At 38.2% G+C, this 24,411-nt stretch overlaps 1 protein-coding gene across 2 annotated transcripts in view; it reads right to left on the bottom strand.

Annotated features, from left to right (window-relative positions):
* Positions 1 to 24,411, bottom strand: part of SVEP1 (sushi, von Willebrand factor type A, EGF and pentraxin domain containing 1) — a 543,713-nt gene that overhangs the window by 127,879 nt on the left and 391,423 nt on the right. For both annotated transcript variants that reach the window (XM_073552438.1, XM_073552437.1), the window contains exons 24-33: positions 23,274 to 23,475; positions 22,708 to 22,865; positions 18,405 to 18,606; positions 14,359 to 14,534; positions 13,697 to 13,821; positions 13,486 to 13,609; positions 10,314 to 10,484; positions 9,588 to 9,761; positions 8,068 to 8,187; positions 6,252 to 6,428 (exon numbers count right to left, since the gene is read on the bottom strand). In XM_073552438.1, the coding sequence (XP_073408539.1) occupies positions 6,252 to 6,428; positions 8,068 to 8,187; positions 9,588 to 9,761; positions 10,314 to 10,484; positions 13,486 to 13,609; positions 13,697 to 13,821; positions 14,359 to 14,534; positions 18,405 to 18,606; positions 22,708 to 22,865; positions 23,274 to 23,475 (1,629 nt within the window). The remainder of the gene's footprint in view (positions 1 to 6,251; positions 6,429 to 8,067; positions 8,188 to 9,587; positions 9,762 to 10,313; positions 10,485 to 13,485; positions 13,610 to 13,696; positions 13,822 to 14,358; positions 14,535 to 18,404; positions 18,607 to 22,707; positions 22,866 to 23,273; positions 23,476 to 24,411) is intronic.

Raw genomic sequence — 24,411 nt, forward strand, 5'->3', positions numbered from 1 at the left:
CCCATCCAAAGTCAAGATTAACTTCACTCTGTCTATAGAATTTATGTTAATTTATATATTTAACTTTCGGAAAAGACAAATACATCATTTTTCAACATAGGCAATCTCCCTGCTTTTCAATAAACTTTGTCCGTCTGTCAACAAGCTTTCATATTCCCTCATTAAGAAATATTTTAGGCTGAGCTGTAAACCACAAATGCGCGCCTGCCTTCATCTCTTCATCAGATATGAATTTTCATGCTCATATGTCTAATTTCCTACATAATCCACAGTCACTCGTCTATCCAACAGAATTAGTTTTTGTGCACGGTCAATGTTGTCATCAGTCGTGGACAACGAAAATTTTAATGTAACCATAGTGCAGAAAATGTTGATGCAACCACATAAATATATATGTACACTGCAAAGTTTTGACACAAATACATAAAACACAAAAACCTGATTAAGATGCTGTTCATACAATGCTTTTTTGATGTTTTATTTTTCTGCAGCTAAAACCTGATCTTTTGGCAGTAAAAAAGCTGTATACAAAACTCTGTCTTTTTTTTTGCACCATTTCTTTCTATGTTTTTATTGCATTTTGTGGTTGCGTTTTTCAGTATCCTGAAGTGCAGCTTTGCTTCCACCATACAAGCATGAACAATACAAGGTGTTAGACAACCGATGCAAGATGTATGTGAAATCATAAAAGATAAAACGGCAATTTTATCACTTTATTTAGTGGAAAAAGGTTTTTTATGCCTGACAAATAGTGACTATTCTGAACAAAAAAGCAGGATTCATGTATGAAGTGCAGCCATGAACTAAGGTTATACGAATTCCTTAAAAATACACAATTGAAAATGTAAAATCAGTCCTGGGGGAAGTTGAATTGGTCTATAATTGTTTACCCCACACATTTCTTTGGCATTTAGTTCACAAAACAATCACTGACCTCAGGGAGACCAGTCAAAAAAAACACTGCGGCAGTCGGCAAAGGCGCTCAATCAGTGAAATCCTAGGTGCATTGCTCCCTGGGAAATACGAATATGCAAATAAAGTCCGTGGAGCCTCATTTAAGAGTCTCAAACACAGGACTAGCCAGATCTTCCTCCAGGGATGGACCCAGCCAAGGGGTGGCTCCTTTCAGAAACCATCATTACCACCATATTAAGTGGCCCTTTAAGTCAATATCCAGCTCTTTACAAGTTTACAGATATGACAAGGGAAATACCAAGGCCAGGTATCCATCCACAGCCAGCTGTTTCGGGGTGTTGCCCCTCATCAGTGTGGAGTAGGATTCAGGCTAGGTGGGAGCAATGCCTAGTAGACCAACATCACGAAACAATCACTGACCTCAGGAAGACCAGTCAAAGAAAACACTGCGACAGCCGGCAAAGGCGCTCAATCAGTGAAATCCTAGGTGCATTGCTCCCTGGGAAATACGAATATACAAATAAAGTGTGTGGAGCTTCATTTAAGTGTCTCAAACACGGGACTAGCCAGATCTTCCTCCAGGGAAGGACCCAGCCAAGGAGTGGCTCTTTTCGGAAACCAACATTACCACCATATTAAGTGGCCCTTTAAGTCAATATCCAGCTCTTTACAAGTTTACAGATATGACAAGGGAAATACCAAGGCCAGGTATCCCTGGGAAATACAAATATGCTAATAAAGTCCATGGAGCCCCATTTAAGAGTCTCAAACATCTGTGTTTTTTTTCACCAAAAATGCTCCAAAAACTGATGGCAGCATTTTTGCTTCTCTTTTTCACTTACTCATTGCTTTCTATGGGTGAAAAAATGTGATAAAAACACTGCAGAAATCTTGAAAGAATTGACATACTGTAGTTTTCAAAAACGCAGCAGTTTTCCAATTCAGTCAGGAAAAAAAAACAAGCATGAGCATGAAATTTCTGAAATCTCATAGCTTTTGCTGGTACTGTAAAAAACAGCTTTTAATTTGCCTAAAAATGAAGCAAAAATGGAATGTATGAGCATAGCCTTAATAAGCAGGCCATTTTCTGATGATATTTTTTTTCAATACACAAAACACAAATATGACACAAAGTATTTGGTCAATACTTTATATCTAGAAGGTTTATCTTCACTTTTTTTTATTCCAACTATACATTTTCAATTTGGTTGACATCCAGACTGTTTCCTGGAATGTCATGGGTTGCTATGTCTTTCATGATGCAAATATTTAATAATATATGCATATAGATCATCCTGTATCCACTGTGGAATTTTGTCAGCAGAAAATCTACATTCATGTGATTCCTGCACAGGAAAAACCAGCACTGGTGAGATCAGTGGTCCGTGTCCGTGTGCATCCGTATGTCCATGTGACATTCATATGTCTGTGTGACATCTGTGTGTTCCTTTGCTGTCCGTCCATATTCATGTGTCCATTCTTTACACCTTTGTGCAGTCTATGTGACATGTACTGGTGCCTGGGAAAAGCAGTACAGTTCTCGCTGATCCCAGGCACCAGCTGCTGAAGGTTTCTGTCTCATCAATTTCGCTTGGTCTCCTTAAGATCAGCATGACCAAGCGACAATGATCGGAGTTGTATTCAGCAGCAGCTGTGTCCCTCCTGTGTAAAATAAAGAGTAAAATAAAAAATGTCGTCATTTTCATAACCAGCAGATGGAAATCCATTGACTGGGGGCTGATGTTAATAATCTGAAAAAAAAACTCAAAAGGTTCCCAGACTATTAATAATAGCTTACAGCAGTTTGCTTAACCTTTCCTGATGAGTTTATCAGAGAACCCAGAAAAAAAATGACGTAGGGTCCCCATATAAATTCAAAGGGCAATTGGGAAGAGCAAGGTTAAGTACCAAATTTGGTGCATCATACGGATACACCATTTCTGGCGTGGCAGAGAACTGATGATGGTAGCCTGGGTGGATATATATCTGGCCCCTTCCAGGCTATTAATATCAACTCACAGCTGTCTCTTTAGCCTTTGCTGGTTTGAATATATAAGGTGACCCTATGTCTTTTTTTCTGGGTTCCCTGAAAATTCACCATAGAAGGCTAAACAAACAGCTGTGAGCTGTTATTACCATATTACTAAACACCGAGCAATGAATACTCACTGCCTTCCACACACATAGTCCCGGCGTGCAGAGCAGTGAGTATTCCGGCAGCTGTCCTTTAGCTTGTTATCAGCACATGATGTCCCTGCCATGCGCTACTTGCAAGCATAAAGCAGCTGCTGTCACCAGAAGAAGACACTGCAAGGGAGCGGAGTAAGGTAAGTGTAATGTCTTTTTTTTTTATGTTTCTCTCATGGGGCCATGCATACCAGGATGGGGATTGGGGCCCTGCATACAGTGACAGGGATGGGGCCATGCATACCAGGATGCTATAAAAGAGAAATGAATATTCATTGCCCTCCATGCCCATAGGCATGGAATGCAGTGAATTTTCTTTTCTCTTTAGCAGCGGGCACATGAGTTAGCCTCAGACCATGCCTCCTATGATCTGCTGTTCCGCCGCTGCTGCTTCACCACCTCCCCACCACAGCCAGAGTCGGTACATCTGGACTATAAGACGCACCCCCCATTTTCCTTATATTATATTATTATAGTCCGAAAAATACGGTAATAGCCAGGGAACCTTTTGAGATATTGTCCCTTTTCCCAGATTGTTAACATCAGCCCCCAGCCATGTGCTTTCCCTTTGCTGGCTATGAAAATTGTGTGGGAGCCCAAGCCATTTTTTTTATTTAATTCTTTATTTTACACAGGATGGAAACAGTGGGTGCTGAATACAACTCCCATCATTGTCACCTAGTCCCGCTGATCTCAGGGAGACCAAGTGACAATAATGAGAGCTGCCTTCAGAAGCCGGCGCCTGGGAACAGTGCGAACTGTACCTGTTCTTCCCAGGTGCCGGGAATGTGCCAGGGAATGTTATCCGTGTGCCATCAGTGTGCACGTGTGCGGCATGCATATTGTCCATGCTGGTGATAAAAAACTGACATGTGTCCGTGTGAAAAACTTGACGTGCACACCACCATTAAATACAATGGGTGTGTGTGTGTCTGTATTTGTGGCACTTAAAAAAAAAACAGACTGCATATGGACACAGAAATGGATGAGTGAATGGGGCCAAATTCTATAGTTGCAACAACGTGGCAGATTTGCCATACGTTTTACTAATGGCAAGGGTGAAATCTGTGGCGGCAACTTAAACTGCCTTCTTTCTCTGCACTGAGTGTGTGAGGTTTCTTAAAATCTAGTTTAGAACACTGCTACTGTAATGTGCAGAAACATTTAAATCCTGAAAATCTAACTGGAAAATTCAATATGTACACCCGCCTTGTGGTCATGGCCTAAAAATCTCTGCTGTGGCAAGATGCATTATCATCCTGAAAAATTACTTCATCATCACCAGTCATCATTTATTTCATTGTTTGTCATTAAAAATTGACCTATCTGCAAAACTTTTATCTTTTATTTTATCTCTCAATCATGGAACACATTCACTCTTAGGCCAGGGTCACACTTGCGAGTGCAATGCGAGAAACTCGCGTGATACCCAGCACTCCCGCCGACACTCGGGACTGGAGTGTGCAGCTGCATAAAAAGACATGCAGCCGGACACTCCAGTCAGAGAGCCGGCGGTAGTGCCAGGTATTGGTGCGTGAGTTTCTCGCATGGCACAAGCAAGTATGACCCCATCCTTAGGATGTAGATACTCTCATGCATGAGAATCGGGGCCGATTCTGCAAATACAGTTGTGGCCAAAACTATTGACACCCCTGCAATTCAGGTCTTTGGAGATGGACTTGTAGCCTTGAGATTGCTCATGCTTCCTCACAATTTGGTTTCTCAAGTCCTCAGACAGTTCTTTGGTCTTCTTTCTTTTCTCCATACTCAATGTGGTACACACAAGGACACAGGACAGAGGTTGAGTCAACTTTAATCCATGTTAACTGGCTGCAAGTGTGATTTAGCTATTGCCAACACCTGTTAGGTGCCACAGGTAAGTTACAGGTGCTGTTAATTACACAAATTAGAGAAGCATCACATGATTTTTCGAACAGTGCCAATACTTTTGTCCACCCTCTTTTTTATGTTTGGTGTGGAATTATATCCAATTTGGCTTTAGGACAATTCTTTTTGTGTTTTTTCATTTAAGACAAATTAAATGAAGATAATAATACCAAAGAATTTGTGTTTGCAATCATTTTCAGGAAGAAACTGAGTGTTATCTGACAGAATTGCAGGGGTGTCAATACTTTTGGCCACAACTGTAACTAGCATGAGAAAATCTCAGCACAGGTGAAGAGGAGATGGACACATCTTCTCCATTGTCTGTGTTGCGGTAATCGCACTGCACTCGAATGACATGTGAGTGCAGTCTTATGTTTCACATGCACCCATAGATTTGTAAGGGTGCGTGGGAACCGAGTGTCACAGCCACTCACAGCATCTTTCGATTGTTTTCTCATGCTGAATCTGTCGAGATCGGAGATGCCCCATAGTAAAACACTGGGCCGAGTGCTATCCGATAAAACATCAGAAAGCACTCGGCCATGTTATACGCTCATGTGAGCGAGCCCTTAGTTTGAGTCCGTCATTGGCCTCATAGGCTAACATTCCCTGGTCCTATGCTAAATGTTTTCATGGCTAATTTGACATCCTAATAATGCTGGCTCTCTGGAAAACCACACCTTGACTGCACGGCCTTTGGAGCCCTTTCTTGCTTTTCAAGTGACCAATTGAGGGCTTTCAGTACCACAACGCCTCCCACAGTCTCCCTCACCGCCTTCATATAGTGGTAGCTTGTTTGAAAATTCTCCTTAGACTTCAGTCATTCATTCTCTATGACGTGCTTATCTGTGACTGACAATGCCCAGACCTTAACCCTTGCCTCACAGAACGTCTATGTCTCATGTTCTTGCTGCACACATGCTCACTCAGAGCCAAAATTGAACATTAGTCCCATCTACCTATGCTGTGGGACAACACTTCTGGTGCCACAGTAAACACAGCCAAGTCGGAACTGGGCAACAACACAATATCTCATTACTGCAATAGTGATCATTGTCATACACATAGGTCAGTATCATTAATTAATGGTGCTTCTCAATGCAAGCACAGAAGCTTTCTTTGTATGGAGTAGGTGAGGGATACTGGCATTCACTCGCCAGACTCGGAAGCACAAAACTGTGGTGACAATAAATGTCTAAGGATAATAGTGGACATTATTATAATATTACAATAAAAATATCACCTTTAACAGTTTTCTGTACCTTGGCAGTAGGGAATTTCGACGTTCCAGTCTCCAGACTCCAAACATGTGGCTTTCACACTTCCGATCAGGTTATATCCCTCATTGCATGAAAAAGTCAGATCACTTCCAACACCAAAGTAGTCACCAGAAAATTTTCCATTTTCCAACCCACTCGGAACTTGACATTTCACTGGTTCTACAACATCAATAAAAGAAATTACATACCAATGGATCTGTACAAAGGCTATTTTTTGCATGAAATGATGCTGTTTTGTATCATTTTCTGGTGCATGCTGATTTTTTTACTTTTTAATATCCTTTTTGGAGGTAAAATGTACAAAATAAACAACAATTCCAGGGAAAAATGTTTGTTTCATTGAAACATTATTCACTATTCTGTTTAATTGCCATATTATCTTCAATCTGCATGCCAATATTATAATGACAATTCTCAATTTATATAGGTTTTTTTAGGTTTTAATAGTCTCACATAAAAAAATTAATTTAAAAAAGAAATATCATTTTTTTGGAAGGTTCACCATATTTCCATCTTCATACATCCGCAAACAGAGTTGCGTGAGGAATTATTTCTTTTGTGAGACAAACTGCAGTTTTCAATGTTGCCATTTTAGGAAACAAAGAGCTTTTTGATCACTTTTAATTCCTTTTTTTGTGAGGCTAAATGAAAAAATCAAGTAATTCTTCTAGTGTTTAGTATCTCTTTCTTGCAGTATGCACCATACATGATAAATAATGATACAATTTTATAATATGGGTTATTATTATTACAGTGATATCTAATTTATACCTTTTTTTTTTACATTTTGCTACTTTTCCACAAGAAATTACTTTTTTAATTAGAATACTGTATATATACTGTATTTTTCGCATTGTGATCTATGAACTAAAACTTTTTCATTTTTTCATTTACTGTGCTGTTTGATAGCTTGTTTTTGCATAACAAGCTCTTGTAGTTATTGATACCATTTTGGGATAGCTACAACTTTTGATAATTTTTTATTTAGTTTTGCTTTTTTTAGATGGGCTGAGCAAAAATCGCTATTCTGGCATTTGTTTGTAATTTTTCTTGTGTTCACCGTGCCAGATAAATAATGATTTAGTGTTATGGCATATGACATTACAGATATAGCAATAGCAAATATGTGACGGTTCTCCATTTTTCCAAATGAAATCAGGGGCGTCTGATAGGTTCTGGTGTATAGCAGACTTGGAGGCCTGCAGGGTTACAGATGAGCTGACAGAGGGAGCATGCTCCCTCTGTCACCAGTCACAGAGGCATATGAGGTGTTCAAATGTTAGAGCCGGAGTATATATCAGTCAGGCTTCTCTAGGTGATTGCACTGGTATTCAAGTTGTACCGTGTGATCAGCATGACGTACATATTTGTCATGGAGCAATAAGTGACGTGCTCATGACAAATATGCATGTCATGCAGCTTTAAGAGATTGATATTATATTCTTCTTAAAGTAGTATTTAAAGTTTTAATCTTACTAGAGATAACCTGTTCAATCTGACAACAGCCAGCCACAGTAGTAAAAGATATGTTTAAATAAGTGTAGCTGATAGAGGGATAGGCGCTTAAGACCCTAGGACATAACTTCTGTGTTTACCTGGAGAGTCCACCAGACCAAAAGTCAAAGCGCCTTAACGATCATTGATTGAGGCTCATTGAGGGGCCCAAAGCAGGCAACTATACTCCATGATGTCTATATTCCCTAATATTTCGTATAAACACAAGCAGGTCTGATGGGACATGGGTAACTGCCCATTTTGGGCTATATTTCTTTTACAACCAACCCCCTACCATATTTACCTGTACATGTTTTTCCATCACCAGTGTATGGCAGTATACAGGTGCAAATGTAAGAGCCATTGGTATTTGTGCACGAGGCGTGTTTATTGCAATCTGATCCAACTGCGCATTCATCAACATCTTAAAACACAAAAGTCAGGTATAAACACAAGCAGGTAGAGTACAATATATAAATTGAAATAAAGCAATGAATCAACTCAAAGCCTAACACCAGTGCAATAACTGATCATACCTTGTAATTTAATATTATTGCAGAACTGAGAAATCTGCTTACTTATCTTGTACAATACTTCATCTCCAGTTTGCTTAAAGGGAATCTGTCACCTCATTTTCACGCTGTATGTAAATTAGTTAGGTCCAGTCTGATGGGCGGTGATTTTGGTCCTTCCCTCCACCCCTCCTTGGCTGTGCTACGCAATATTTCAGGTAATTTCCGTAGTTCTCGTCCATATTTCGCCCGTGCGCATTGCAATCTCCACTCATGCGTGCGCAGTATGTTTTGCCCAACTACAGGCTAAGCCAGAAAAAAAGTCGTTTGCATGTGCCAGAAGTACTATGTCCCGGAAGTATTTCGCTGCCATTTCTGTGTTCCGGGACATAGTTCACCGGCTCATGCGCACTAATACTTTTCGGATTTGCCCCAAGTTGGGCAAAGCATACTGCGTACCCGCAAGTGGAGATTGCAATGCGCACGCGCGAAATATGGATGAGAACTATGGAAATTACCTGTGATATTGCGTACAGCGGCCAAGGAGGGGTAGAGCGAAGGAGCAAAAACACCGCCCATCGGACCACGCAAAAAAGAGGTGACAGATTCCCTTTAAGAGTCCTTTTACTTTCAATCATAAGGACCATCCTTGGAGGTCACAAGGATTTTAGATGTCATGAAACAGGCTGCCTATCTGTGCTTGTTCAAAAGGATTAACTCATTATTTAGTTATGTCGACGGCTCTGACAATTGGAGCTGAGCGCAGTTGAACTACAGTTTCAGTAACTTAGGAGTTATGGAAATGTTGTAGCTCAGCCTCTCTTGGTGATTGCTGTAGGCCCACCTCCAGTGGTTTGAAGCTGGGCAGAGTTATACCTGTTTTTTGCATTTAACGGTTGAGATGGGAATAAGCCTTTAAAAAACCTTGATATACATCCCTCTTTGTATGGTACTACAGTTAATATATTAGTGTCTGATTCCCAAACACATGTATCACCAATTCACCAAAGAAGTATTATAAATGTATGATAATTGGAAGTTCAGCTGCTCAGACTCAACTGTCCCTGACAATGGAGGACGAAAATCCTGAGTGTTTGCATTGATAATGAGCATGTGCGACCACCAATCCTACAGCTGGTGAATGTGAATAGAACAGTGGTCGCACATGCTCACTACTGCTCCATGCACACCGGGACTTTGTCCAATGGGGTGTCCAGCATTCAGTTTGACAACTTTCATACCTTTATCCCATACTCTTTTATGGATATATGATATGTTGGACAACTTCTTTAATACATAAGAGTGAGCTTACCCAGGCACGTGGGTGAGGTACCGTCCCAGCTTCCATTGTCTGTACAAAACATCCTTGAATCTCCAAGCAGGTAGTATCCAATATTACATTGGTATGTGACAGTGCTTCCAGCAAAAAAGTTTTCATTCGTATTAATACCATTTCTCAGATAAGGAGGCTTTCCGCAACTGATTCCTTAATAAAATGATGAATTTTGGAGCAAAATAGCAAAATTGACATATCATTACAAATGAATCTAACCATATATTATTACATATTAGCTTTATTTCATGGGAGCAAATCAGTTAGGAAAGTAGATATTCAAGTTAACCAAATACATTTATACAGTAATACTTCAAGCACATTATAAATGTTAAAGTAGCAGATGGTTGCACATTATAAAGGGCTGGATACCAATTTGATGCAAAGTGGTTATTGCCTTAAAAGAAAATCTTATTTATAATCCATTATCAAACATAAATTGGAAATTCTAGAACTACTTATTTTTTGCACTAAAAGCACTTAAACAAGACCTTAAAGCTGAATGACATACTGCTGAAAATTTAGAATTTATTCCATGGTAATCTATACTAAGGCTGCAAGACTAATAGCTTCATGGTCATTACCTAATGTTATTTTTATCGTTCCCAAGATTTAGAGAGATATTATTTCAACAGGTATGAATATTAACCTAAAAATCCCCATTAATTTGTGTCACATTTTGCAAATTCCAAGTAGGATACTAACTTTCACAATGAGGCAGAGGTTGGTCCCATTTTCCTAGGTTAAGACATTGCTGTTCTGAACTGCCCACAATCTGATAGCCAGGATCACAGTTCAAGCTGATCTTGGAACCTGGTTTTAAATCACTGACAGATGCATGCAAATGAGGTGACAGACCTTCCAAGACAGGGCAATCTGCATAAAAATCAAATATAAATTATTTCTACGAGAATGGTTTCAAATATACAGTCATATGTAAAAGTTTGGGCACCCCTATTAATGTTAACCTTTTTTCTTTATAACAATTTTGTTTTTTGCAACAGCTATTTCAGTTTCATATATCTAATAACTGATGGACTCAGTTATATTTCTGGATTCAAATGAGGTTTATTGTACTAACAGAAAATGTGCAATCTGCATTTAAACAAAATTTGACCGGTGCAAAAGTATGGGCACCCTTATCATTTTCTTGATTTGGACACTCCTAACTACTTTTTACTGACTTCCTGAAGCACTAAATTGGTTTTGTAACCTCATTGAGCTTTAAACTTCATAGCCAGGTGTATCAAATCATGAGAAAAGGTATTTAAGGTGGCCACTTGCAAGTAGTTCTCCTATTTGATTCTCCTATGAAGAGTGGCATCATGGGCTCCTCAAAACAACTCTCAAATGATCAGAAAACAAAGATTATTCAACATAGCTTTTCAGGGGAAGGATACAAAAAGTTGTCTCAGAGATTTAACCTGTCAGTTTCCACTGTGAGGAACATAGTAAGGAAATGGAAGAACACAGGTACAGTTCTTGTTATGCCCAGAAGTGGCAGGCCAAGAAAAATATCAGAAAGGCAGAGAAGAAGAATGGTGAGAACAGTCAAGGACAATCCACAGACCACCTCCAAAGACCTGCAGCATCATCTTGCTGCAGATGGTGTCACTGTGCATCGGTCAACAATACAGCGCATGCATAACGCCTTTTTGTATGACCAAACAACTCAATCTTTGTTTCATCAGTCCACAGGACCTTCTTCCAAAATGTAACTGGCTTGTCCACATGTGCTTTTGCAGACCTCAGGCGACTCTGTTTGTGGCGTGCTTGCAGAAACGGCTTCTTTCGCATCACTCTCCCATACAGCTTCTCCTTGTGCAAAGTGCGCTGTATTGTTGACCGATGCACAGTGACACCATCTGCAGCAAGATGATGCTGCAGGTCTTTGGAGGTGGTCTGTGGATTGTCCTTGACTGTTCTCACCATTCTTCTTCTCTGCCTTTCTGATATTTTTCTTGGCCTGCCACTTCTGGGCTTAACAAGAACTGTACCTGTGTTCTTCCATTTCCTTACTATGTTCCTCACAGTGGAAACTGACAGGTTAAATCTCTGAGACAACTTTTTGTATCCTCCCCTGAAAAGCTATGTTGAATAATCTTTGTTTTCAGATCATTTGAGAGTTGTTTTGAGGAGCCCATGATGCCACTCTTCATAGGAGAATCAAATAGGAGAACTACTTGCAAGTGGCCACTTTAAATACCTTTTCTCATGATTTGATACACCTGGCTATGAAGTTCAAAGCTCAATGAGGTTACAAAACCAATTTAGTGCTTCAGGAAGTCATTAAAAAGTAGTTAGGAGTGTTCAAATCAAGAAAATGATAGGGGTGCCCATACTTTTGCACCGGTCAAATTTTGTTTAAATGCAGATTGCACATTTTCTGTTAGTACAATAAACCTCATTTGAATCCAGAAATAAAACTGAGTCCATCAGTTATTAGATATATGAAACTGAAATAGCTGTTGCAAAAAACAAAATTGTTATAAAGAAAAAAGGTTAACATTAATAGGGGTGCCCAAACTTTTACATATGACTGTAATACATAAAAACTGTGTTAAACTTTCAAATTAAGAAACCATAACATTTTATAATGTACCTTTATGAAAAACACTTTTTAGCTTAGAGGAGAGTGTTAACAAGGACAAGGTTGGTGAGATCACTATGTCTTGCTGATTTATTTATATGAGCTGACTGGTTGCTTTAAAAGGGGGCTTCCACTCAAATTCTTTGTCTTCTTCTGTTAAGAAGAGTTACCTCCAAGGAAACATTTGCATTATTATTGCTTTGCATCAAAAGGGCTTTACAGGCAAGGACATTGTTGCTTTAAAGATTTCCCCAAAATCAAGAATGTATCGCATCATCAAGAAGAATCATCAAGAAGTTCAGAGAGAGCGAGAGGTTTAATTGCTGTTAAGAAAGCTTCAGGGTCCAAAATTTTGGCTGCGACTCTATTATACTCCAAAATAACCCACAAGTGTAATGTATAACATATTCTTTGGCTAGATAAGATGATTCTTGGAAGAAAGGGTGAAAAAAAATAAACGTGCAAAAACAAAAAAATTCCCAAGTGCTTTTTATTTCTCCATTGACATAGCCATGTCAGGGCTTTTTTTTGCTGTAGGATGGGTGGTTGTTTCATATGACATCATTTATTTTACCATACAGTGTACTGGAAAACAGAAATCAAATCGAAAGTGTTGCGAAATTGCTAAAAAAAGCAATTCAGCCATTGTTCTTTGGTTTTCATTTTATAGCACTAATTGGCCCCAATTCTCCAAGACCAGCTATCTTCACACCTTGATGAGGGGGCAAATTGTGAAATATTTTTTATTAATTTTTTAAGACGTTTTTACTATTTTTTACTTTATTATTATTTTCTCAAGGAACTTGAACATGAAATTGTCTAATCGCTTATACTATATACAGCAATAGTACAGTACAGTAGTATAGAAATCGCTGTTCTTCTGTGAAGCTCAGCCTTTGGCTAAGCTTTAAAGGAGGACCAACATGGCAATAACAGAGACCTTTAGCAGGCCCCTGGTTGCTAAAAGGTCCCTGCTATCAGATCGCCTTAATTGACAGTGGCATTTCCATGGTTAAACTACAGCGATATGAACTAATACTGTAACCCAGCTGGCATCTGCTGGTATGAAGCAAGCTCAGGTCTTGAGCCAGCTTCAAACTTTCCATATCGATTAATGATGAAAAAGTACATTTTAGGTCATTAAGAAATTAAACAAAATGTTGGTCTCATGCTTTAAATGTTTTTGTGGACCTCTGCATTTAGTTAGCAACAAGGAAAATGATGTATAATTTGTATTCAGTGATGAAAGAGGCAGGAAAGAAAAAACTGAAAAACATTCTGACTTACCGGAACAGAATATGCTCTTGTTGTCTACTTTAACTTTCCCAATCACACCAGGCAGAAAATCGGCCCAAGCTAATACATTTCCCCTTTGAAGATCATGTGGGCATGAAGTAGCCAATAATTTCACCTTGAAAATAAATTTAAAGTCAAATTTTGCATATTACAAAAGTGAAAAAACAAGTCATGTGTTTGTTGCGTAAGAGCAGAAACATACCTGCTCAGGCGGGAGTGGATAATCCCATATATTAAGCTGACTGATAGACCCAACAAAAGATTCTGCTGGGTTGAAACCTTCCCCCCTTTGATCTTGTTCTTGTGCAAGGACTAAAGCACCCCCTCCTGTAAAAACCAAAATGAATCAATTTAGGCCACATTACAAGGCATATTGCATACTTCACATCTAACTCTAGCTTTTTAAGTTGCTTTTACCACATTTAGGATTATTATTTTGTGTTTTATTGCTTTGTAAAATGCAAATTGCTTCATAAATCACCCATACACTTTTTCAATTTATACCTACAGTATATTCATTGAGTTTAGTCATGTCTCCAGAGCTCTCTTTAGAGCTGAATCCTGAAAACATTTTATTGCAGATGTCAAGTTGTACAATCTTTTTAATGGGCAAAATTAAGAAAATATTATTATTGCCCATTTCCTAAATAGATTTTGTTATAATATATGGTAGAACTTGCTCTCATAACTGGATTGCCAATACATAGAGCAGCACTTATTATAAAAGTTATTATTGCTCACAAAAACTTTTCAATTCTATTAAATACAGATCTAGCAGAATTGAATTTTGCATTTAACTGTTCATTTTGTATTTATTTTCTACCAATATGTTAGATTCATGATTCATTTGTGTCTGTAACCTACCAGGTATATGTTCGCCCACTGATAAGCCTTTCCCATGATCAGAGAGTTTTCCATCAATATAGACTTTCCAGGACCCGTCAGTATTTGTCCAAGTAGCAACTATGTGATGCCATTTACCATCATTAACAGAAGGGCAGTCAGTTATTTTTTCTTTGCCATTAATATAAAGCACCCATCTGCAGAGAGGAAAAGTTTTTGCAATGAGCGCAGCTCTAGAAACTTACGTTCTTTTTGACAATCTCTGCTTATCAAGAAAACTATTGGTTTTTGAAAACTAACATGTCTGAACTTGTTACAACTACAGGGTGGGTCATTTATATGAATACACCTAAATAAAATCGGAATGTTGGTGATATCAACTTCCTGTTTGTGGCACCTTAGTATATGGGAGGGGGGGAACTTTTCAAGATGGGTGGTGAAGAGGTGGCCATTTTGGATCCAACTTAATTTTTTTCAATGGGAAGAGGGTCATGTAACACATCAAAATATTGACCAGGATAAAGATACTACCACATGAGAAGTTTAACCATTTAATTCCCGACGCGTTTCAAAGTGTAAACCACTTCTTCCTCAGGGGATGACATGTAGTGAACAGATACAGCCTTCTCTGGTTAAATACATACAGTGTTTGAATTTAGGCGCCAAAAAAACACACACGTGATGAAAGAACAGAAGTCAAAGTTCAAGGGTTAATGGTGCGCAAGATACATTAAAATTGTTCTTATTGATTTTGATTTTAACCTATTTACATTTCTATTACAGATAGTGTATTAAAAGGAAAGAAAAAATGAATAGAAAATGAAGGAAAAACTTCAAATGTACCCAAAAAAAATGTTACACGGAAGGTAAAACGAACCCGCTGACAAAAGTGTCATAAACCAGAGTCAATACCACTAGGCTGGAGAGGATTTCGTCTGGGAGGAGAAGATATATTTCTGGAAAGGAATAATTTATTAAAAATATATATTTAATTGGAATATATTCAAAATGTAAAAAACTCCCTTATTATAAAAAATAAACTTTATTAGAAAATGCGCATATATATAATAAAAATATATAATAAAAATGTGTTAAAAAATATGTGTGAAAGATTATTGTGTGAGATTGTATCTCGAAAAAACATCAGAATGATTCGTGGTATTTTTCGACATAATCATTCTGATGTTTTTTCGAGTTACAATCTCACACAATAATCTTTCACACATATTTTTTAACACATTTTTATTATATATTTTTATTATATATATGCGCATTTTCTAATAAAGTTTATTTTTTATAATAAGGGAGTTTTTTACATTTTGAATATATTCCAATTAAATATATATTTTTAATAAATTATTCCTTTCCAGAAATATATCTTCTCCTCCCAGACGAAATCCTCTCCAGCCTAGTGGTATTGACTCTGGTTTATGACACTTTTGTCAGCGGGTTCGTTTTACCTTCCGTGTAACATTTTTTTTGGGTACATTTGAAGTTTTTCCTTCATTTTCTATTCATTTTTTCTTTCCTTTTAATACACTATCTGTAATAGAAATGTAAATAGGTTAAAATCAAAATCAATAAGAACAATTTTAATGTATCTTGCGCACCATTAACCCTTGAACTTTGACTTCTGTTCTTTCATCACGTGTGTGTTTTTTTTGGCGCCTAAATTCAAACACTGTATGTATTTAACCAGAGAAGGCTGTATCTGTTCACTACATGTCATCCCCTGAGGAAGAAGTGGTTTAGACTTTGAAACGCGTCGGGAATTAAATGGTTAAACTTCTCATGTGGTAGTATCTTTATCCTAGTAAAGCAGCGCACAGTAAGCCTGAGATAGATACTTTATCCATAAGGATTTATATTGGTGGTCACGGAGTGGACCTTCGGGTGTGCAGCAAGCTGACATTGGTTTATATGCCTATATCCTTCCTGGAAAGGGTGAGTAGATTTCATTAGTTTTTATTCCGTTTTTCCACCCAGATAAGACCCTATTGCGCTTTTCTTTTTCCTTAGTTTTTATATCAAAATATTGAGAATTTCACAAGAAAAACAATAGGGTGCCTGGTTTTAACATAACTTTATAATTTCATGAGTTATTTAGAAGTTTATGACCACTTATAAAATGTGTTCAAAGTGGTGCCCATTGTGTTGGATTGTCAATGCAACCTTCTTCTCCCACTCTTGACACACTGATAGCAACAACGCAGAAGAAATGCTAGCACAGGCATCCAGTATCCATTGTTTCAGATGCTGCACATCTTGTATCTTCACAGCAGAGACAATTGGCTTCAGATGACCCCAAAGATAAAAGTCTAAGGGGGTCAGATCGGGAGACCTTTGTGGCCAGTCAACTGGCCCATGGTGACCAATCCACTTTCCAGGAAACTGATCATGTAGGAATGCTTGGACCTGACACCCATAATTGATGGAATGGTGTGGTATAAGGGATGCAAAGATAGCGGGGCCATTCTTCATCAATGGAAACCTCAATGCCATTGAATATCTGAAATTGCTACATGATGATGTGTTGCCCTCTTTATGCACCGAAGATGGCAAGTTCCCTGATTTTTTCCAGCAAGATGGTGCACCACCACATTATGGGTGTCAGGTCCAAGCATTCCTACAAGGAATCTGACCCCCTTAGAATAGAATTTCTTCTGCATTGTTGCTATCAGTTTTAAAAAACAGGTGAAGAATTGTCTTCCTATCTGGAGGAAACACAAAGTGTCTGTTTCCACTGCTAGCTACATTCTGATGTGATTCAGTGTAACTTGTGTAACAGTCTTTCAAACTGGCTACACATGTTCAATAACACTGGTTAAATTAAAAATGAACTTACTTAGGATATTCTTTCACAGAAAGATCATTTGTGGATGAAAGATCTTTCAGCTGGCTATCAAACAAAAAATTGAAAAACCTTCAATATTGTTCAAGATATTTATGGTCTGTCATCGATCACCAAAAACAATAGTTTATTGCTGAATTTTACCCAACTTACATTCATTATAGTTAATATCATCAATCATTTTCAATATTTAGTCTATATATAATTCACCTTAACTTTGCGCAATTAGTTTTGTGCACTGATGTCATGTGGACAGCATGACAACCAATCAGTAAGCTCAATGGCTCTGAAACGGATGGTCCGCCTACACGGAAAGAGCTACTGAGTTAACTGATTGGCTACCACGCTACTGAAGTAACATCAGTGCCGCAGCCAATATTGTTCACCGTGAATAGCGGCAGAGACGTGAAGAGAGGTTGGTTATTTCATAACAAATTGTATTCGGGGACAAAGATTTTCAGAAAGGGGACAACTGCTTCACTGTGAACCAGTGTGTATCATACAGTAGCTTATCATACATACCCTCATGCAAGAAATAAAACTAGATAGTATACCTTTTTGTTTTTGTAGTGGCCAACTGTAAAGAACTGAAGTTTTCGATACAGTAAAAAAGTGTGTCTACATATACATATATATGTGTCTGGCAAATGTCAAAAGGGAACTCCATTAGGTGTTAACGAATCTGTTGACCGATTCAGCATGTGAGCAGTTCACAAACTAAAACTACTTCCAAAATTAATGTGAACAGTGTCTAAAATAGTAATAACATTAGAAAAAGACATTGTCAATGAGTGTGTAGTTCTACATTACTAATAGGCAATTGCATGATGCGCTTTATGAGACTCTGAAGTGAAGCCAATCATATTACTGTGTGCCAATATTAATACACTTTACCAAATCTTTGCTCGTGATATATTCACTTATTGAGGAAAAATAGCATGTGCTGAAATAATTGTTAGTAAAAGTTAAACCAAATGTTGACAGGCAGAAAATAATAAAAAACTATTCAATTCTACATTTTATTCCAAAAAATTTCTATAGAAAATTTTGACCAAGAAAATCGCTTGAACAAAATGGAAAGAAATAAAAAATGTCACCAAACAATTTAAGAAAAACACTTAAAAGTCATAGTGCAAATAGGGAAACAGAATATTATGTAACATACTCTATAGAAAAGGTTAACATGCTTTTGAGAAGGTAAATACGCCGTGGTTACCCATTATAGTCTGTGAGGAGAAATGCGTTGTCAATGCCATTACCAGTGGCATATGAGATTGGTGTCCCATAATTGACGATATCTGAGGATCTCATCCAGAAAGCACAGGTGATTGCACGCAGTGTTGGTAGACCACTGTCAAGCATAACATAGCTATAGATCGCAGAGACCTCAAACTCCAGGTTGAATCCAGAGGACTGTTCTGCACCAAACAAAAACATCTTCACATTTCCATTACAATGTCATCAGTAATATGCAGCCAGGATAACCATTACATAGGGTGATTACCATGCTGAGCACAGAACATGGAGCAAAACAGAGGGAGGTCTTTTCTCAGTCTCCAATCCCCAACAACTGGAACCCACCTACATTGTGAACGAGGAGTATGGAGCAACATTCATACATCCATTTTACTCTTCCATGTGCTAACCATTTTTAAGATGACCCAAACATTTTAATAAAACCATTAAACTCATCTGTTTTTTTTAATGGATCCATGTGACCATTTCGTTATACTCAGTGCATGTCCCATTCTCATCTGTTCTTGTGGATCAGTCTTGGTAATTTAAGATTGTACATAAAAGGTGGAAGACATCCATTTTTCATCAGTGTAAGGCAACATTCGCATGTTCAGTATTTAGTCAGTATTTCAAATCAGTATTTATAAGCCAAAACCAGGAGTGGTGATGTGTTTCTATTATACTTTTCCTCTGACTGTCCCACTCCTGGTTTTCGCTTACAGATACTAATGGAAAATACTGAACAAATACTGAACATGTGAACGTGGCCTAAGGGTTCGCTCACACTAGAGTGTAAAACATAGTTCCCATTCTGATCCAGGAGAGTGGGAAAATTTTTCTCATTTGTCATCTGTATGAAACCAGTTTTTTACTCATCAGTTATTAATCATTTACAGGACCATTTCCAGTTTCCTATGTTACAAAACTGTAAAGTATTCGTATCAATGGAATCCCGTACTGATGGTCCGTATGGCTTCAGATTTTGTTTTCGCACTCATCGTATTTTTTCATGCCGAATACAGCAGAGAAAAAAATCTGCGCTGCCTCATTGAATAACTTTTTTCCGAGTGTAATCCCTTTTTAAACGGATTGCACTCGTCCAAGTTATACGCTCATGTGAGCAAACCCTTATGGAAATGTTCACATGTTCAGTATTTGGTCAGTACTGTACATCAGTATTTGTAAGCCAAATTAAACTGTACCCGTCATTTTAGTTTTTATTTCCTAAATCAATAGTACACATGAAAATAAACCTAATACAGCAGCATCGGGATTGGACAGCACTCTGGTCTGAAATGTCAGTCTATCATGCTGGCCCCCAAGCAATCAGGAAGTTGGGAGGCCGGGGAGCCGCATACTACAGAAGTCAGAAGATGAGATCAACCCAGGTACGGACTGTGGCTGAAATTCAGCCCTGGCATTTGAAATCACACAGGCCCATGCTGTTCCCGCCCCCAAGCTCCAGACGGGATACATTACTACGAATAAAACTCTGGATAGAAGAAAGCAAGATTTACTACAAGACCAATATTTCTAATGATACCCGTGGCCTGCGGGGGTAAGTAACGGAGTCAGCGACTTTGTGCTCAGTCACACCTCTTAACAGTATTGGTGTCTTGAGAACACTGATTCTGCTAACAACATAGTAGTAGCAGACAAGGCAGTCCACGACCAGACAGGCCCTTCTGGCATTTGCCAGAATTCCAAGATGGCCAGTCTGGCCCTGGATCAACCCATTCACTTCCAAGATATGTAGCAGTCCATTTGTCATTGATAGCAGGAGTTCCTGATAGAATCTTCCACCATCTAAATTACTTTGCATAATTCCAAAAGGACACTTGGCACTATGAATGATAGGATGTAGAAGTGCCTGACATCAAAGCTAGTAGTCAGAGAGCTCCACAGATCAGCTATCACTGTCACCATATGTATAGACATATGTATACATATATATTGAAGCTAAACATTTCAAAATAAACTAAAAATTAAAGAAGCACTCCCATTAACGTTTTTATACTCTTAATATATTGCAATCATCATGTCATACAGCACTGTGCACTTACAATTACTCATTTTGCCTTTCTACCCAGCTAATTCTTCTCTTTTCTCTGCTCTATGTAGTGACAGAAAGTATCTTGTCCCTGCATAAATCATTCCCCTCTTCAACTCTTGACCCATCTGCTTCCCCATCCCTTCTGCCAGAGATCTTCGCAGTGACTAATGACTCATGCAGGTAAAATTGGCCTCCTGTTTCTACATAGAGCTTACAAGGATTCAACTAGTCAGTTTTTAATCATGTGATGTCATAGACCTAATGGAAAAGAGAAGAATTAGTTGGGTTGAAGGTCAAAATGAGCAATTGTAAGTACACAGTGCTACAGTATATAACATGATGACTGCAATATATGAAGAAGATACAAATTTTGATGGGAGGAGTGCTTTAAATACAATTTTGAAAACCGCTAAATAAATCATCTTATGAGCATAAGAATATCTGGAAACTCAGCAACTAAATACATAGCTTTTGATAAACTAATAATTACCTCCTAGACCTTGATTCTTCACTGCGTAAAATGAGTTTAGCCATCTGGACACACTAACAAAAATGAGCTAAGGGTATATAAATGAGGATTCACAAGGTAGCAGCAATAGAACTCATACACTTGCAACTGTAAATTATTAATGTGACTAATCAACATGATTTACCAAGAATTTTATAAATTACGTTCACTGCAGCACACAATTAATTGTTAATCCAACTTAACCTTTCTTGAAGGTGAAAAAATAAAAAATTGAAGAGTAATACAAAGCGCATAATATAATGTTACTGATGTCCAAGCTAAAAGAGAATCCTCTACTGTTACAAGTGTCCTCCATTTTAGTGTTATACTGTATGGAAATATTCCATAAATCGATAACACACATGGAAATAAACATTTTTGCAATATATCTTATCCGAGAAATCTACTTCTTTCTCCACCAAGATTGATCATTTATTTTAAAAATTCTCAATTCTGGAAAAATCTGTATTCAGTGAAGACAGATTGTTACATTAGAGAAGAAAGTTCATTCGGCACACCAGCATAAATGAAAAAAACCATATGACTTAGTCATATGACTAAGGGTGCCTTTGTGCACCAGAAACGCGTCAGGTGTTTTTCTGCATTTTAAATATGGCATATTAGCCTAATAAAGTTTTTTCATTTACGCCGGTGTGCCGAACAAACTTTCTTCTCTTTTTGGATATCGGCTGTGCTCACCAGCGAATTCATGCACCCATCTGTGGATTAACGAACTCAGCCCAGGGTGGTTTTTCATTTGGATGCGATGCAAGCTCCCAGTCATTCCTCTCATGCACAGATTGTTACATTACTGAGCTAGGAGATGACAGTGATAAGATTCTATGTACCAGGTAGGGGGGATTAAGGGAGAACAACACTATCTACCTCCTTCTCCCTCCTCTGGCCTAGATGGGAGTTTATGAGCACCCTCTGCCATCTCCTATATCAGTAATGTAACAATCTGTCTTCACTAAATAAACATTCATTTTTCCTGTAAATTGAGAATTTTGAAAAATTATTAGTCCTGGTGGAGAAAAAAGCTGATTTCACTGATAAGATATAATTCAAAGTCTCTTACTTTTACACGTACTATTGAGTTATGAGATAAAAAATAACTCTTTAAAGGGGTACATTTTAGAATAAAAATAATTTCCATAATTGAATGTGTTTAAATAAAATGTTTCTGTGCTGAGATAATCTTATAAACGTGTCCCTGCTGTGTACTGTGTAATGGCCGTGTCTGACCATGCAGGAACATGATCTGATCACACCACAGCTCCTGGGCAGGGGAGGAAGCAAAGAGAATACATACCGGACAGCATGGGGGCACAGTTGATTCTTTCTTTGAGGTAGAACATTGCTTAAAAACAGGCAGAGAAATGTTTTACTTGCAAAGAGAATCGGTTGCGATCTCGTGCTGTAATGTCCCTGCACAGTCAGACACAGCCATTACACAGTACACAGCAGGGGCACATTTAAAAAATTATCTCAGCACAGGGATATTTTTTTAAACACATCCAATTATGAAACTTATTTTTATTTAAAGATCTATTGAGTAAAATAAACTTTGTTTGTGAGACCACCCCTTGAAGTTTCAATGTAGGTGCACCATATACTTTACTTAAAATCAACTAAAATACTATATAGCCTAACCCAAAGTATATCTGGGTCCTACTTGCAAGTATATGTATGCTGAAGCAAAGTGCATTGAGTAGGTAATACCTGTTTCACACCTGCTTCCTGAAAATCCTGGTGCACATTTACAAGTGTAAGAATTTATGCCATCTGTACACTTAGCCTGGTTAAGGCAAGGATTGGAATCACATTCATTTACATTGATTTCACACAACTTTCCTATAAAGCCATCCTTACAGGTACACCTAGAGAAAAAGGTAAAAATGGTAGAAATTGGTTTCCCTATATGGTTGAAGTTCCACATTCTGGCACACATTGATGATGAACACATCCATATCATATATCCTATGTAATTCACAATTTTGTGTTCAGCAGCCGTGGGTAAAACTAATTAGTGAAGGATTATGAAGACTCATGTGTATTTATAGGCCTTCACACAATAATCCTTTATGGCTATATTACAAATAATAAAATGAATTCTCTTGTTGCCACAAATGGTATGGTACTGTTAGATGTCTCCTTACTACAATGTACTTTTCACGCATCATTGTTCATTCTCCTGTGCCTTATAGTAAGTCATAAATACAAGAATAATTTCCTCTCATATAGATGATCTTCTGTTCTACAACAAACCTACTGAGATGTTTTATCACCTGAAGCTATTAATTCCATCAGTACATGAGGCCCCGTTTTTGCAAGGTCCATTCTGACATTCATCAATATTTTGTTCACATTGTTTGCCGGTGTAGCCAGGGGTGCACATACATTGAAAATCTCCTTTGAGATCCTTACATTCACCATTGTTTACACAAGGCTGTGACAAACATTCATCGATTTCTATTTCACAATTTGTACCTGAAAAAAATTAAAAGAGAATGAGCAGATTAAAATACAAATAAGGCATGGTTTGGCGCTGGATACAGTGAAGGGTGTCCGTGACCCCCACCACTGTACCGAATGCAGTATCCGACATTCACCAAACAAGAGCTGTTTTTTAACTCTTTTTTTCTATTCTTATTTCTTAAATATTATTATATATTCATAAAATGATATCTATAACAGACGCTACACAACTGAATGTGCCATGTGCCAATACCTAGTGCTGTATGATCATTGTACTAAAATCATTTCAGCGGTTAAAAATCATTTTTTAATTTGCTCAGATTGGTTTTAAAAAAGGAGTGGTACTTTCACATACATGTGGCAGAAGGGTTTCCAGTGGTTCCACTGTCTCCACTGGTCTCTACTTCCTATCAGGTCATAGAAAATGACAGGAGATGTGTATTAAGCCAATCTCTGGCCAGAGACAAGGCTCTCTTCAGCCACTAATTGGCAGAACTTGTATTTCCTGACATAGCTTGTAAGATGACACAGATTTATTTATAAGACTGGAGAAAATGAGCAGCGCCTTTCAGGCGCTGCCAAGGAGAAGCAGAGTCCAGATGTGCCTTAAGGTGGTGGTTTTATTCATACAACACCTTTCAGAGTTGGTTCAACTTCTTCTTCAGTTACTTGTAAGGCCAGGTTCACATTGCGTTTAACCAGGCCTTTCAACGCATAGTGTTGATGGGCTGGTTAAACGGTATAGCATTACCCGATCGTGTTATGCTATACCCGCTAGCGCTGATGAGTCTTCAGCGCTAGCAGTGACGGAGCCTCAGACGCTGTAGCCCGCGTCCGAGGCTGCGTCACTGAATGACGGCACATCGTGAACGCCTGCCGCTTTACGGCATGCGTTGCGATGCGCCCGTCAATGGAGGGCAATGGCAGCGTTAACGGACTGCGTTACAC

The sequence above is a fragment of the Dendrobates tinctorius genome, unplaced genomic scaffold, assembly GCF_039654945.1.
Source record: "Dendrobates tinctorius isolate UK_male_01 unplaced genomic scaffold, ASM3965494v1 ptg000191l, whole genome shotgun sequence".
NCBI classification, from domain to species: Eukaryota; Metazoa; Chordata; class Amphibia; order Anura; family Dendrobatidae; genus Dendrobates; species Dendrobates tinctorius.